General features: G+C 41.6%; 1 protein-coding gene across 1 annotated transcript in view; it reads left to right on the top strand.

Moving 5' to 3' along the window:
• HSD17B12 (hydroxysteroid 17-beta dehydrogenase 12) overlaps positions 1 to 16,391 on the top strand; it is an 84,246-nt gene that overhangs the window by 25,297 nt on the left and 42,558 nt on the right. The window contains exons 2-3 of the mRNA XM_066632098.1: positions 266 to 312; positions 2,504 to 2,579. Coding sequence (XP_066488195.1) covers positions 266 to 312; positions 2,504 to 2,579 — 123 coding nt within the window. The remainder of the gene's footprint in view (positions 1 to 265; positions 313 to 2,503; positions 2,580 to 16,391) is intronic.

Genomic DNA, 16,391 nt, shown 5'->3' with positions numbered 1-16,391 from the left:
ATTATTTATGCAGCATGTCATTATGGTGTACTTTCAAAACTTTTGTTTGCTAGGTAACATCAGACATGCTAAATTAGATTCCATTTTATTTAATACATCAAAAAATCGTAGAATCTTCCAGATGTCCAGTCAGAATCTCCTCTTTTGCATGTTCCTACTGAAAAATTTTCTGGTATTTCACATCCTTAGTTACCATGTTGTGGCTTACATTTTAGATACCTTATTAATGTATCTGTATTGTCTTTTCCCATGTCTCTTTTTATAGTTGTCACGGGAGCTACTGATGGAATTGGAAAGGCCTATGTGGAAGAGGTAAGGCTTTAGCTGTTTCACTTTTGTTTCCTTAGAGCAGGGTTTTTTAGCCTTTGGGGCCTGCACCCCTAGGGGTTTGTGAAAGGTGCCCAATGGATGTGTGAGGACAACTTTTTTTTTAATTTTGGTTTGAATTTGACCATGACTACTGATGGGCTAACAAGTCAGTGCATTTTCTTATTCGGCCCAGTATTGTTTTTGGCCTTCTCATTGGTATTTCTTGTCTTTTTTGATGTCATCAAATTCTGTGAAGGGAACACATTTTTGTCCTATGGTTTTTGTCCTATAGTTGAAATGTAATGGTTTTTTGAAGTTCTGTTTTTTGCCATATGTTCAGTGTAATATCTGGAAAATGGCAGGTTCATGGAACAGTGTATGTTCAAGTTAGATGGGCATCACATCACCAGGTTTGTTCTATAAAGGGGCAAACAAACTAAGTCTTGTTGCCAAGAAAAGTTCCGTTGCCCTCCATTTTTTCCTTGAAGCTTTGTGGGCAGATACTTGTTCCAAAGAACACCAGTGCATACAGTGTCTTTTCTAGTGGCTCTGTTATTTCTTATTTCTTCTTTTGAGACCATGAGTCTTTGGAACAAGGAGGCATTTATTTTATTCTGTAAACAACTTTGATTTTGTTGTTGTTGAACAGCAATATATAAAAATACTTATTTTAAAAAGTTGTAAAAGTCATTGACATCATGAGCATATCATAGGGGAGGAGGAAAAGGCTTAGGTGTGTTGGGAAAGTAATGTTACTTGTAACTGACACTTGTGATAATGCAGTCAAATTGCAAGACTACTTACAGAATAGCATCATAATAGTTGTTGGGTTTCTGTTTGCAGAAATAAGTCCTGACTTAAATGAAACTTCAGTGTGCTGCCATTGTACATTATTACTAGATCAGTGATAGAGCAAATGCTTTGCATGTAGAATATCCCAGTTCAGTTACTGGCACATCCAGCTAGTGGGAGAGTCCTGTCTAAAACCATGAAGTGCTGCTTCAATGTCAGCAGTACACTCCGCTAGACCAGGGGTGTCCAAACATTTTGGCAGGAGGGCCACATCATCTCTCTGACACTGTGTCGGGGGCCAGGGAAAAAAAAAGAATTAATTTACATTTAAAATTTGAATAAATTTGCATAAATGAATTTATCAGAGATGGAACTTATATGAATGTCTGAAGGTCTTGCAGTAGCTCAAGGCCTATAAAAGACCTTGCACAAAGCAAGGCCAGCCTTTCCTTTGCTGCCACTGCTGCATCACAGATGTGAAACAGCAAGTAGCAGAGGGAGCCTTCATCCCACAGCTCAGGTGAAAGCTTGAACAGTCGTCCTCATGCTGAAAGCAGTTGCGTTGAGCCAGCACGGGCTCCAGCAAGTCTCTGGAGGGCCAGACTCATTGAAGACGGGGGGCTCCCCGCGGGCCTGATTGGGAGCCCCCAAGGGCTGCAACTGGCCCCCGGGCTGGAGTTTGGGCACCCCTGTGCTAGACCATGGGTCTTGGGAAACTTCCTGTATTGCAAATTAGTTAGTAATATGTTGAATTGGTTAGGTCCCTGTTAGAATCTGCAATATGATGCTAACTTCCTTTCACTGAAGAGGAATGCGATCATGTTCCTAAGACAAGGTTAATTACTATATTGGATATCTGTATAAAAGGCAAATCTTTTCTTGAATGGACTGAGCCATCAGAGTGCCATGTTCAGCTGGGTTTCCTGTATAGTGTCGACTTAAGCACTGTACTTTAGATTCAGTATTTGATTTAGATTTGGCTGCCAAGGCAATAAATGTGTACCCATGTACCTGTGACCTCTGCAAATATGTAAACAAATTCATCCTGTTTCAAGAACAGCAATCACTTCGATGAATCTCTTAGGTTTTAAAAAACAGTTTAATGTCCATACCACATCATTCTTGTGTCTGATAATTTTGAATGAGAGTTTTTAGAAAACATCCAATGCAGGAATGTACTCTTTCACTATATAGAAATATGCATATGTAATATGTTTGCTGTATGGGAATAAGACTAATTTCTTAGTCTTTGTGTGAGATCCATATTTGTAACTATTTTCTTTGTTGGATGTTGACCCAGTTTGACCCAAATCTTGATTGCGTTTCATGTTTAAACACCACTGCTCAATGCAATAGTACTACAGAGTTGTAACTCAACATTTATTTTGTCCTTGTTTCTTAGTTAGCAAATCTTGGAATGAAGATTGTCCTTATTAGCAGATCTCAGGAGAAGCTGGATCAGGTCGCCAGTGAAATAAGTGAGTAGCTTTCGTTTTTGTTTAACTGTTATGGGGTGAGCCAAAATCAACCAAAATCAGCGTCTTAAAACATTAACTTGATAACTTTATTAAAGGATTTTAAACTGGACTGTTCTTGAAGGGGTTAAAATTAAAAAAAACCTCAAGTTTTTTTTGAACATATCACTCACAATGTTCAAGGAATAATACCATGAAAACAGTGCAACAGCTGCATTTTCTCTCAGGCAGAAACGTAACTGTGAACACCACCCCAGGTTAAAATATTTTCTGAATTCTTAGAAACAGGCAGGTTTAATGTACTGGAATCCATATCCTATTTAACAATAAGACATAAAAATGATACAGTGCCTTGAAGCATCGTCAGATTTGTGAACTTTTTCTGAGGCATTCCTTGGATCTTATCAAAGTCTTGCCTTTGGAGGGGGAGGGTCACCTTTCAGCACCACCACAGATGATTATCTGAAGAAGGCCAAAGCAAAGACCATAATATCCCGCTTCATAGAATTTCAAATATCATCATCGTAATCTCCACAGGAGATCTAAAAGCTCCTGGAGCACATGGCATCCTCTGTCACAGTGGCACAACTATGCATAGGCCTTTACAGAGACGGTTTCTGTCAGCATCCAGGCCTTAGGTTTATTCTGAATGTGAATGCAAAGCACACTGTGGCTTCATCAAAGTTTGTGGAGCTTGGTCATCACAACAAGAGAAAGTATGTGTTTTTTATAGCAGCTGGTCATTTTCAGAAAACCAAAATTCTCTTTGCCATCTTTGAAGGACAAGGTAATATAGATTCAAAGGGGCAGCACAGTGCCCATGAACTACAGTTTATGAACAAACAGGATGATATGGTAACAAACCTTTTTGTATCTTAGCATGCACAGTTTAGTCAAGGTTTCAAACAACTTGACAGTTGCCCTCACTTAAGCAGGAGACAAAAGGAATGCCTGTGAATGAAATCTCTACTATGTCAAATCCTTTTGCACTACAACTTTTCATTGAGATTTCCCTATTGTGGGCCACTTAGCAGTCACAATGCCAAGTATCACAAATTTTTCAGTCAGGCTACGCATGAGGCCTGTTATATATTTTTCGCCTTCAATGTAATCAACTGGGCAAGCATATTCAGCACTAGCTGCATCCTGATAACACTGGTGGTTGAAGCACATCTGGTCTGTGCCTCTCCTCAAGATGGTGAGGGGAAGGTGCTTTAATACTCCCTCCACCTGGACCTCTTGTACTAGATTCTAGAACATAGACTGAATAATCCACCTTGCCTTGAGACACTGTAACTGACAGTATGGATGATCCACTTGTAATCACTGTGGAAGGAGAGCTAAGGAACATCTTAGTTCAGTCCAGAAAATTCTTGATACCCAATCTGTTTAAAAGAGCTTGAAACAGTGCTGTATCAAGGTGTCCTGCATTATGGTATCCATTTCAAATTAACAGATTTGGCAAACTCTTTTCTAAGAATTTTGCCATAATTTCTACCTTCCATCCAGCAGTAGGTAATACCACTGTTTCACTCTCTTGCTAATCAATCCATCTTGTCCCTATGATCAAACCTTCAGGTTCATCAAAGAATTTGTCCCTGGTCTTGTTCCAGCTTAAGGGCAAACCCTATAACCGCAGTGAACTTGGCAACGGCTCACATCCAGAACAGTATTTCTAGTAACTAGAGGTGTGAATTTTTTTTGGTGTTTTCTCAGATTTTGTTTGACTAACATTCAGAAAGAGATTTTATAGTGTGTGTGTTTTATAGTGTGTTTTTATAAATTATAGTTATACATTGCTTTAAAAGTATGCTAGGTAGGTGATAAATGTGGTATAGTGTCAGCAGATGCAGCCAGTCATTACCCAAGTGCCCCATAGCCCAGCCAGCCTATAGTGACCAATATGTAGAGGCATTAGAAAACTTTTTTGTACAGATATTAGTTTTTTTGTTTTTGCAAAAATGAGAGAAGTGCAGAAAGTGGCAGTGTATGTTTTTATTATCACCAGAAAATCACACCTCTACTGTTAACCATTACCTTGGCATGGAGGGCCATCAAAATTTTACACTCTGACTTTCCATTACTGATTTTGCACCCATAAAATGGCACTGAAACCAGATCTTGTTTTTGCCTAACATGGTCTCATAATTTCACATTAATCAGGATTTAACACCATTTATCTTCTTCCAAAGCCCAGTTCAGAAGAAGAAAGAGCTCTGCATACACTTAACTAAAGTTATTTTGTTCTGCATTAATAGAATGTCATAATTTCAGACAGACAATAGATTTTTTTACATTACTGAGAACCCCACAAGAGCAAGAATATTTTTCACCCATAATCTGGCTCACTAGGTGATCAAGATAATCTTTGTCTGGTGTACTTATGTTGAATTCAGTAAGTTGGATGACTGTAGATTCATCTCAGACTGATGGATTGTCCTCACTCATAGTGCAAATGTCAACCTTGCAATAGGTATTGGGGTACAAGCAGTAGAGGATCAAGTAGAACTGACACTAGAAGTGATTTGATCATTGATTGACCAGTAGATGCCAAAATAGTAGGTGTTTTGTAAGAGTTGTGTGTTTTATACAGGGCCTTGGATATTGGAATAAAAGGAACGCTTGTGGAGAAAGTGTAGCTATACTGAACCCTGTGTTTGTGGAGACCTCTTAAAGGATAGTAATTGGAGCAATGATATGTTTTTAGGATTGAAAGAATTTCTCCACTCAGCACTAAAGTGTACAAACTCTTGTACCCAGTATTTAGTTTGTGTGGGTCAACTTCCAAAGTATCTACCCTGCCAGGATTGTTCTTGAAAATGTTGCGAACCATAATACTAGATTCCCTCTCATTGGTGGTGTCATAATTGCTATAATTTTTGTGGTGATAAAGGCAAAAGAAGTGTCTGTCTTTCAAGTATTCAATATTTCAAGTCACTCAGTTCCACTCTGAGCAGTGCTATTTTCCAGTCATGACTTGGACTTCAAGAAATCCATGGACTTTTTCTGTACACCTTTCTGTAAGAATTCCATTCTCTGAAATGATATTTGGTCCTCACAGGTTGAGTTATAGTGGAGTTTGAATGGATACATGATCTATCTCCAAAAGATTCGGCTGCAGTTCTATACATGTTTTCCTGCAAGTCCCATTGCTTTTCAACCAATGACACCAAATTTTCTAGTTACACCTCATAGTTTGGCAAGTGGTACCTGACTGCCCAATGGCACTGGCCCACCTGGCTTGACTCTGCAGAAGTAGAGGTGGTTGGGACATCCCTGGGCAAGCTGTGGCTAGATAGCCCAGCTAGCCCTTCAAAGAGGCTTATTTAGAGGGATAGAGAGTGCAGAATGAAGCTTCTACTGCAAACAAGCCACACTCTTTTGTTCATAGCTGCTATCTCTGATGGCAGTGGTGATACATGCGGTATCTGAAAAAGTGGGGGTAAGGAGAATATTGAAAAGTGCTATTCTAGGTACTTGGTGTTTCTAATGAGCTGATGAAAATTTGATAGAGGGGCTCAATCAAAATCATGTTTCTGATGGACTTTTATGAATTGTGCTTATTTAGTATTAAACTTTTTGGATTCTTTGCATGACAAAATTTCCCTGCCATTGTCTGACAGATGTGACCTTCCCTAGCCAAGTTTTTATAAGGCAGTCCTTGTGTTGGTGATTAATAAAAGGGGTAGCAATTCCAGGAGATGGTCACTATCAATTTAGTTAAATGTATAGAATGCAGCACTTTTGTACATGCATACCACCGAACTGCACTTCCTTGTGTGCATTACAAACTGCTCCAGGCTGGGCTAGGCAAAGTGAGCTGTGCAGCAGAGACCGTAAACTCTCTCATTGGCTTGCCCACACTTTGGCCCAAACCTGGTGGGTCAGTGTGGTGAAAACTGAAGTGGCTCAACCCAGCAGTGAGCCAGGTTCAGGGATGGGGTGTAAAAGTGCATGACCATAATCTGCCCTAAAGCTATAATCCTGTTCGCACTTGGGACTAAGCCCCACTGAACTTGATGGGATTTATTTCAGAATAGATATGTAGGATTACTCCATGTCTTGTGGTAGTGCACTGTATGAAAAATTGCTTCATTTCTTCCATCCTGGCCTTACTGGTACTGGAAAGGATTGCCAGGCCTTTGCTTCAGGCAGCAAAATGTATTGGCTCAACACGGTGAAAGGTGTACTTTTGATGTTCCACTAAGCAGTCTGAGTAGATACTAGTACATGGATATCATTTTGTTACATACTTGAATTTTTCTTTTAAAGATGGTCTTGTCCCGTTCCCAGTAAATTGTAATAACAGTTGTTAAACTTTAACATATAATGGTCAAAACACCTAATGAATCCACCTTTGTGTGATCTTGGGAATCTGTGTGTGTGTGTGTGTGTGTGTGGTGCAATCCGTGCAGCAACCCTTGGGCAGGTGTCTGCCTTTCAACAAGGCTAAAAATAGCATTCATTATCATAAGCATGAGGAACACACGCAAACATGAGCAGCATCACGACAATCTGGTGGGAGAGCTTGGAAATGAAAAGAGTATTTTTCTTCCCAGTGCCAAATCATTCAAACTGATGTAAGATGTTTTAATGAAAATTTTCTCACCTGTTGAAGTCAAGTTCAATAAGAATTTCCCATGTAGCTTTTTTCTCACCTTCCATTTGTAAAAAGCATAACTGCCTTGAATCTATCATCCATAACAAGACACAACATAAAATACATATTTAGCACTATTTTAAAGAGGGCTGTTTGTCTAGGAGCGTTCTACTTTATAGAGCTAAAGGTTCTTTGGAGTTACTGAAACTACTTGGCATTACCTGAGTGCAGAAGACAGCTCCTGTCTCTTTGGCTTGGGGGATTCTGTAGCAGCTACAATAGACTTGACAATACTGCAATACGAGTAAGGTGGAAAGTGGGCATTCTTTTAACAGTGGTAGGACACAGTTCCCCTCTTACAGGAGAGTAAGGATGTCTGACATGGAAGAGAAACATAGCCTGCGGTATGCATTATTATAGCCTGGAACATAATTTTGAGTGGAAGAAGACAAGCTCCAGCTTCTTCCTTGTTAATTTGATTAACAAATTAATTAAGCATATAAGCCAACTACGTTCTGCACCAATAACACTGCAAGCATAGAATTGTAACCCGTGCAACTCCATGTCCAGTAGTTAGTTCTCTGTCTGCTGTCTCATTATGGTCCTATGTAGGATAAATCATGAGCCTCGAACTGTTACTGTGTGGAACTCTTTATCACAAGATGTTGTAATGGCACCTTCTCTAAATGCCTTTAAAAGGGGTTTGTTCAAATTTAGGGAAGAAAAGTCCCATCACAGGCTATGTCATGACTGTATGCAACATCTGGAAAGAGTTTTTGAAGTAGCCTATCTCTGAATACCAGATGCAAGGAAGTGACAACAAGATATAGATACCTTATTGCTTTGTGTGCCCCCAGAGGCATCTGGCCTGATCCAGCAGCACTCTTCTCACGTTCTTTAAGCAGCAGCCTTAATCTTTGTACTGAATTACAATAGTTACATGGCTTTGGAACAAAAAGAAGTCCCCCGAGAAAGTCATAATGGGCAGTGTGCTCTGTTAGAGCTTCAAAAAATTGATACTGGTTGTCATGTTAAAGCTTGCAGCTAGGCTTCATTTTGTTGTGGCACACTGCTGAAATAGGGAATAAACATGCATTTGTTGCCAGTTATTCCTTGAAGATGTGCGTGTAGAGAGTCAGCGTAGCATAATGAGAGGTGGCAGAGACCTGGGTTCAAATCCCCACTTTGTTCAAATCCCCAAACCCCTAAATATTAAATCTGGATTTTCAGAAGGCATTTGACATGGTCCCTCACCAAAGGCTGCTGAGAAATCCACAATTGGGGAATAAGAGGGTAGGTCCTTTCATGGATTAGGAACTGAATGAGGACCAGGAAACAGAGAGTGGATGTCACTCGGTCAAATTTCACAGTGGACAGAGGTGAAAAGTGGTGCACCCCAAGGATCTGTCCTGGGACCGGTGCTTTTCAACTTGTTCATAAAGGACCTGGAGACAGGGTTAAGCAGTGAGGTGGCCAAGTTTGTGGACAACGCTAAACTTTTCCAAGTGTTGAAGACCAGAAGGGATTGTGAGGTGCTCCAGAAGAATCTCTCCAAACTGGGAGAATGGGCTGCAAAATGGCAGATAAGTTTCAGTTTTGGTAAGCGTAAAGTAGTGTACATAGGGGCAAAATATTGAAACTTCACATACAGGCTAATGGGTTCTGAGCTGTTCAGGAGAGAGATCTTGGGGTGCTGGTGGACAGCTCAATGAAAGTGTCAACCGAATGTGTGGCGGTGGTGAAGAAGGCTAATTCCATGCTTGGGTATTCCATGCTTGGGATAAGTAGAAAAGGTATTGAAAATAATATGGCCAATATTATGCCATTGTATAAATTGATGGTAAGGCCACACCTGGAGTATTGCATCCAATTCTGGTCACCATATCTCAAAAAAGATATAGCGGAAAAGGTGAAGAAGAGAGTGACCAGAATTACAGGGCTGGAGCACCTCCCTTATGAGGAAAGGCTACAGTGTTTGGGGCTCTTCAGTCTTAAAGTAACCTGAGGGGGGACATGATTGAGACATACAAAATTATGCAGGGGATGGTTGGAGTGGATAGAGGGATGTTCTTTTTCCTCTCACATGACACCAGAACCAAGGGACATCCAATAAATTGAACGTCAGGACAGACAAAAGAGAATATTTCTTTACCCAGTGTGTCATTAGTCTGTGGAACTCCTGATGCAGGATGTAGTGATGGCATCTGGTCTAGATATCGCCTTTAGATATGGAATTTGACAGATTTCTGGAGGGTACAAGTCATGACGGATATGTGCAACTTCTTGGTTTCAGAAGTAGGCTGTCTCAGAATGCCAGATGCAAGGAAGTGGCACGAGGATGCAGGTCTCTTGTTGTCTTGAGTGCTCGCTGAGGCATCTCGTGGGCCACTGTGAAATACACAAAGCTGAACTAGATGGGCCTTTGGCCTGATCCAGCAGGTTTGTCCTATATAGTCATGAAACTTCCTGGCTGTCATTCCCCTTCATCCTAACTTATCTCACAGGGTAGTTGTGAGGACAAAATGGAGAGGGGAGGGGGAAGAATCATGTGCATACTCTTCCCCAGAGGAACAAGATATATTTGTAGTATTCCTCTCCAGTAAGATTTTTGCAGTGTTTCCTCTGACTAATGAATTGAGAATTCTGGTGGTCCTGTTTTAACACATTGCCTATGGTGTCATATAGAAAGAGGTACTGAATGCACACTGGTTTTCTCTCTCAACTTGTCTTTCATGGAATTTGCTTTTGAGGTGACGCTTGGGAGATGTAAGTGGGGGGGGTATAGATTAAAGTAAAGTGATGGAAGGAGTGCCCGGGGATGGGGAGTGCTCTGCTGGTTAGAGAGGGAATGATCTGGTAAATTAGAAAATGTAAGAGAAGGAAACCCCTTCAACTCTAAACCATGGCTTAATCCTGTCTAACTCTGATTTTGAACTAAGCCACAGTTGCCTGAGCTCGTATGTAGCTTAGATACGTGTTTGGTTCAAACTGAAAACAAACACTTCACTCTTATCCTGCAGGTGAAGGGGAAGGCCATAGTTCTCTGGTTTTCACAAGCACAGTTCCCTTTTGCCCTCTTAATTGGGCCTTTGTTTACTAGTGCTGTAGCAGCCTTCTAGAAGTATACATAAAGTAGAATGCAAGGAGGATACTTGTTGCAGCCATCTTGTTGAAGCTAAGCACATCTGATCAGTGTCTGCCTGCAAATCCTGTGTAAATAAATACTATGTGTCTTGGTAGAAATGCTGGAATACCTTCTCAAACGTTTTGCACCAGGCCCCACTTTCTAGAATGACAATCTGCTGGGAGCCACCAGAAGTGATGTCATGGCCAGAAATGATATCAATTTAGGCTTCAAAGGTCCTGCCTGGAATTCAAACATACCAACTTGGAAATCAAAGCAGATGCAGGTTTGAATGCTTCTCCAGCCACATAACCCTACCAGCACCCCATCTTCTCACCTGTTCATAGCAAAGTGCCCTGTTCCCTCTGAGAGCCTGCCCTGTCCGGCAGCTCTGTACCCTGTATTTTCATCTCTGTATTCTCACTGGCGGCTGACCTAGGTCCTTTGCATCCCACCTGACCCACAGGTTGAGAAACACTGCTATACATGTTTACTCAGATGTAAGTTTCACTGTGTTCAGTGGCACTGACTTCCAGGTACATGTCTACAAGATTGCAGCCTAAATGTAATATTCTGTGTCAAGTTACCTAATACCACTTATTATTTGTTCCATAACTGGCATTTAAGCCTATAGGAAATGCACTGCATGATTGTTGGACTCTAAATTCTATCTCCTAATTGAAATATTTGACTGTATATCTAGTTCTTTTTAAAAAAAAGAACTAAAAAAAGCAGCAGCTTTAAGTGGTAAGAATTGATCATTCACTTCTTAAAAAATTGTGTTCTTATGCTAGTAGCAATTATAAATACTGCCAATGAGGGCAGGAGTTGCTTTTCTCTTCCCTGCTCCTTTCATCAACTAGAAACATTTGCAGTTCTCCATAGTGTTTTCCTATTTGCCGACTTGTATCTTAAACCCAAACTACATGCATATTCTGCTGGTCATTTTGAACCAGAAAGGCCGCTTTCAGGGTGGTCCATCAGCATAAGGAATTGGTGCTCTGTCATTTCCCAGCTCTTAATCTCTTCCACAAGCAGCTTCTGTGGTGTGGTCAGAAGTGGAGTGCACTAAGGACTAGGAGGCCGTATGGGAGAGTAGCAGTCTAGTCCTTTGAGCATGCAATTCCTCTCTTATATCAATTTCACAGATCTCAGTACTGGGCATGACCTTTAGGGCTGAAATCCTGTGCATGCTTACTAGAGAAGAAACTTTATTGAACACATGGAACATGGTTCTGCGGAGATGAACATAGAACTATATACTACAGGTTCTTAAAAACTTGGGGCTAGGATACTGACAGACTGTCTTCTTCCTTAAGATTCTGTCTGTTCACTGGAGAGGCCCTTCTGTTCCCCATACCTCTATTTCAGGTGCACTTGGTGGGACCGTAAGAAAGGTCTGTCTCTACTGTGGTGTCCTACTAGTGGATTCTGACATCAGTTAAAGTATCTGGCCAAGACTCTGCCCCGATTGATGTTTGAATGTATTATACCTAGATCTGTAACTACCTTTAGATGCTGCTTTTGTTTAATTTTAATTGGGTTAGCTGCTTTGGATATTTTGTATAAAATGGAAAGGTGTGATTCACAATTTAAAGAATTGGTTACTTTTTCTGTTCAAAAAGGGTTGAAGTGAGCCAGGTGTTGACTGCAAAAAGTGTGTATGTGAGAGTATTGTATTGGCAACCTTCAGTCTCGAAAGACTATGGTATCGCGCTCTGAAAGGTGGTTCTGGCACAGCGTCTAGTGTGGCTGAAAAGGCCAATCCGGGAGTGACAATCCCTTCCACACTGGGAGCAAGTGCAGTCTGTCCCTGGTCTGTCTCCCTGGCTATGGGCCTTCCTTCTTTGCCTCTTAACCTCAGACTGTTGGCAAAGTGTCTCTTCAAACTGGGAAAGGCCATGCTGCACAGCCTGCCTCCAAGCGGGCCGCTCAGAGGCCAGGGTTTCCCACTTGTTGAGGTCCATCCCTAAGGCCTTCACATCCCTCTTGCAGATGTCCTTGTATGGCAGCTGTGGTCTACCTGTAGGGCGCTTTCCTTGCACGAGTTCTCCATAGAGGAGATCCTTTGGGATCCGGCCATCATCCATTCTCACGACATGACCAAGCCAACGCAGGCGTCTCTGTTTCAGCAGTGAATACATGCTAGGGATTCCAGCACACTCCAGGACTGTGTTGTTTGGAACTTTGTCCTGCCAGGTGATGCGGAGGATGCGTCGGAGGCAGCGCATGTGGAAAGCGCTCAGTTTCCTCTCCTGTTGTGAGCGAAGAGTCCATGACTCGCTGCAGTACAGAAGTGTACTCAGGACGCAAGCTCTGTAGACCTGGATCTTGGTATGTTCCGTCAGCTTCTTGTTGGACCAGACTCTCTTTGTGAGTCTGGAAAATGTGGTAGCTGCTTTACCGATGCGTTTGTTTAGCTCGGTATCGAGAGAAAGAGTGTCGGAGATCGTTGAGCCAAGGTACACAAAGTCATGGACAACCTCCAGTTCATGCTCAGAGATTGTAATGCAGGGAGGTGAGTCCACATCCTGAACCATGACCTGTGTTTTCTTCAGGCTGATTGTCAGTCCAAAATCTTGGCAGGCCTTGCTAAAACGATCCATGAGCTGCTGGAGATCTTTGGCAGAGTGGGTAGTGACAGCTGCATCGTCGGCAAAGAGGAAGTCACGCAGACATTTCAGCTGGACTTTGGATTTTGCTCTCAGTCTGGAGAGGTTGAAGAGCTTTCCGTCTGATCTGGTCCAGAGATAGATGCCTTCTGTTGCAGTTCCAAAGGCCTGCTTCAGCAGGACAGCGAAGAAAATCCCAAACAAGGTTGGTGCAAGAACACAGCCCTGCTTCACTCCGCTTCGGATGTCAAAAGGGTCTGATGTGGAGCCATCGAAGACAACAGTGCCCTTCATGTCCTTGTGGAAAGATCTGATGATGCTGAGGAGCCTGGGTGGACATCCAATCTTGGGGAGAATCTTGAAGAGGCCGTCTCTGCTGACCAGGTCGAAAGCCTTTGTGAGATCTATGAAGGCTATAAAGAGTGGCTGTCGTTGTTCCCTGCATTTCTCCTGCAGTTGTCTAAGGGAGAATACCATATCAGTGGTGAACCTGTTGGCTCGGAATCCACACTGCGATTCTGGATAAACGCTCTCTGCAAGTACCTGGAGCCTTTTTAGTACAACTCAGGCAAACAGCTTTCCTACAACGCTAAGGAGAGAGATGCCGCGGTAGTTGTTGCAGTCACCCCTGTCACCTTTGTTCTTGTACAGCGTGATGATGTTTGCATCCCTCATGTCTTGAGGTACTCCACCTTCTCTCCAGCAGAGACAGAGGATTTCATGCAGCTCAGTGACGATGATCTCTTTGCAGCACTTTAGGACTTCAGCAGGGATACTGTCTTTTCCAGGTGCCTTGCCAAAGGCAAGGGAGTCCAGGGCCACGTGAAGTTCTTCTAGGGTTGGTTCACTGTCAAGCTCTTCCAGCACAGGCAGGCACTCAGTGTTGTTCAGTGCTTCTTCGGTGACTACATTTTCTCTGGAATATAGCTCAGAGTAGTGCTGCACCCAGCGTTCCATCTGCTGCGCCCGTTCAGTGCTGCTGCGTTGTTCAGTGCTTCTTCGGTGACTACATTTTCTCTGGAATATAGCTCAGAGTAGTGCTGCACCCAGCGTTCCATCTGCTGCGCCCGATCCTGGATGACCTCGCCTGTGGCAGACTTCAGAGGGGCAATTTTCTTCTGTGTTGGACCTAGGGCCTGCTTGATACCATCATACATCCCCTTGATGTTGCCCGTGTCAGCTGCTATCTGTATCTCGGAACAGAGCTGGAGCCAGTAGTCGTTAGCACATCTCCTGGCAGTCTGTTGGACTTTGCTGCGAGTGAGAGTATACATAAATAAAATGGGCTTTTGCCTAGTACCAAAAAGACAGAGTAAGCACCAGGCAGGTCTCCCAAAAGTGGGGTACACCACAGTCGCACATATGCCCAGCCTTTTAAAATGTCAGCTGAATGGTTTTGTCTGTAGTTCTGTGATAGTTGTTCTGTTGCTTTGGCTGTTCTGACTATGCTGTTTTTAATCTTGTTTTTTATATGGTAATGTTTTATCTTAGATATTTTTAAATAGTAGCTGTTCTGAGAACATTTGCTGAAAGGTAGAATAGATTTTTTTTTAAAAATGAAACTACTAAGTTGTAACAGCATTAAGCTTATTTGATAATACACCTTCCATTTTTTCCTCCAACATTTCCTGTTTTCCTGGAAAACTGACATATTTCATTCAAAAACTGTTACATCTAATTAGTTTGATCCAAATTGGCAGTCGAATTAATGAAAGAGACCATATGTTGAGCATCACTAATTGAGAATATATATTTTAAAGGGGAACTTGAAGTGTCTACCAGTGGAATGTGTGAATGAACTTTTCTGGTCTTGTTTCTCTATCCCTGTCATCTGCCAATAGCCTAATTGTTTCTCCTTCTTAAATTGCATTTTTTTGCAACTGGAGTACATTATCATTTGCATGATTCTGCTTTTGGTGAACTTGAAGAATTTGTTACTCTCTGGATTGCAGAATTCTGTGTTTTGACTAACTAATGTCCTAGTCCTTGTAGCAGTAATTGTAGTTCTCTTTCAGATGAAGCAGTTGATTTGGGTGTGTTTTAAAAAAACCTGTGATAGTAGAGATTCATTCTTCCAACATGTTGAATTACTTTGATTAACAGTAAACGTTGCAAATATTTTAGAATAAAGAAACAAGAGAGTTTGTGGTAGTGCCCATTGATATGTTTTTCTGCTAATGCACTGACCTCAAGATTTCAAGCGTGAATGTGTAGCAGTAGAGCAGATGTAGCTAAAAATAGCATGTCTCTACCACCCTCCACAGAGATGTTGAACTTGATTTTCTTCTGACGTGATCATAAGACCACTGCTGCAGTAGGACTTAATGCTATTTACGCTGTCATTTTGCATAACAGCATATCCCAGGGGATTTTTAAACAATGCAACTGTTTTTTGAAAGATGAAGTAGGAAGCAAACACTTGCATTCGGTATTAAGGATATTATGGGGTTAGAGAGAGAGAGAGGCAGCAACCGATTGAATACAATTAGATTCATGATTCTGCATGAATGGACAAATAGTTGTGGGACCAACTTTTTTTCTCCTTCAGTGGGGAGGAAACATAGTAAAAATGTAACTTCACATCTTTTATGAATGACTGCTTTTTTTTTATATTGGTCATTTTTATGAATTACATGAAACACTTTTCCCTCGCAGTTCCTATTAAAACAAGCAGAAATACCTTTGAGCAATTAACTGTGAAGACCTTCTCTTCACTACGAAGTAATCTTTCACACCTTGAAATGCTATGAGTTTATTATAGGTTTGTCCAAGCAGACACATTGTCTGTTTTTAACTATGGGGCTCATTGCATGTCGTTATTCAGTGTCAAATTAGTAAAGGACTTGCATCAGAAGCCTGTGTGTACAAAAGGTCATCACACTGGAGGCTTTCTGTGGTGGTTGCCTCCATCCAGCAAGCAATTTGGATGGCCTGCTTCACACAAAATGGCGACTCCTATAGAAGTTATTGAATATAGCATCTGTGTGATGGAAGCTGCTCCCTGTGATGAGCGATTCCACATTTGCTGCATGTATTGTGTACTGCAGTATAGTTCATCTTTACACAATGGCAAAACATCCCTGTTCATAGTTGCCATGGTTTAAATGTACTGTGTATGGCAGAAGACATGATGAGCTGCTGAATGTGAACAGCTTGCGATAGTGAGTAGCTCTTGGAGTGATCAGTTTTAGGTGATTTCAACATGATTATTTCATTCTATCACCACATGAGCCTGGTGAAGACCACTCACACCCTCCATTGTACAAAACTTAAAAAGTTTCAACAAAGAAAAAAAGATGAAGTAGGAGTTAATGAAGAAACACTGAGTGCAAGTTCATATATTGATGTCTGCCCAACCCTAACTAAATTTTTCTATGCTGATGCAATAGTACTTGCACAGGCCATACTGCATCCTCTGGGGGAATTTTACCTGCTGGAGTTCTCCTTGAAGTAAGGGAACATATGTCTTCTTCCCTAGA

Source organism: Tiliqua scincoides, chromosome 1, assembly GCF_035046505.1.
Source record: "Tiliqua scincoides isolate rTilSci1 chromosome 1, rTilSci1.hap2, whole genome shotgun sequence".
Taxonomy (NCBI): Eukaryota; Metazoa; Chordata; class Lepidosauria; order Squamata; family Scincidae; genus Tiliqua; species Tiliqua scincoides.
Note: the sequence above shows the minus strand (reverse complement) of the source record. Positions and strands in the feature narration are given on the sequence as shown.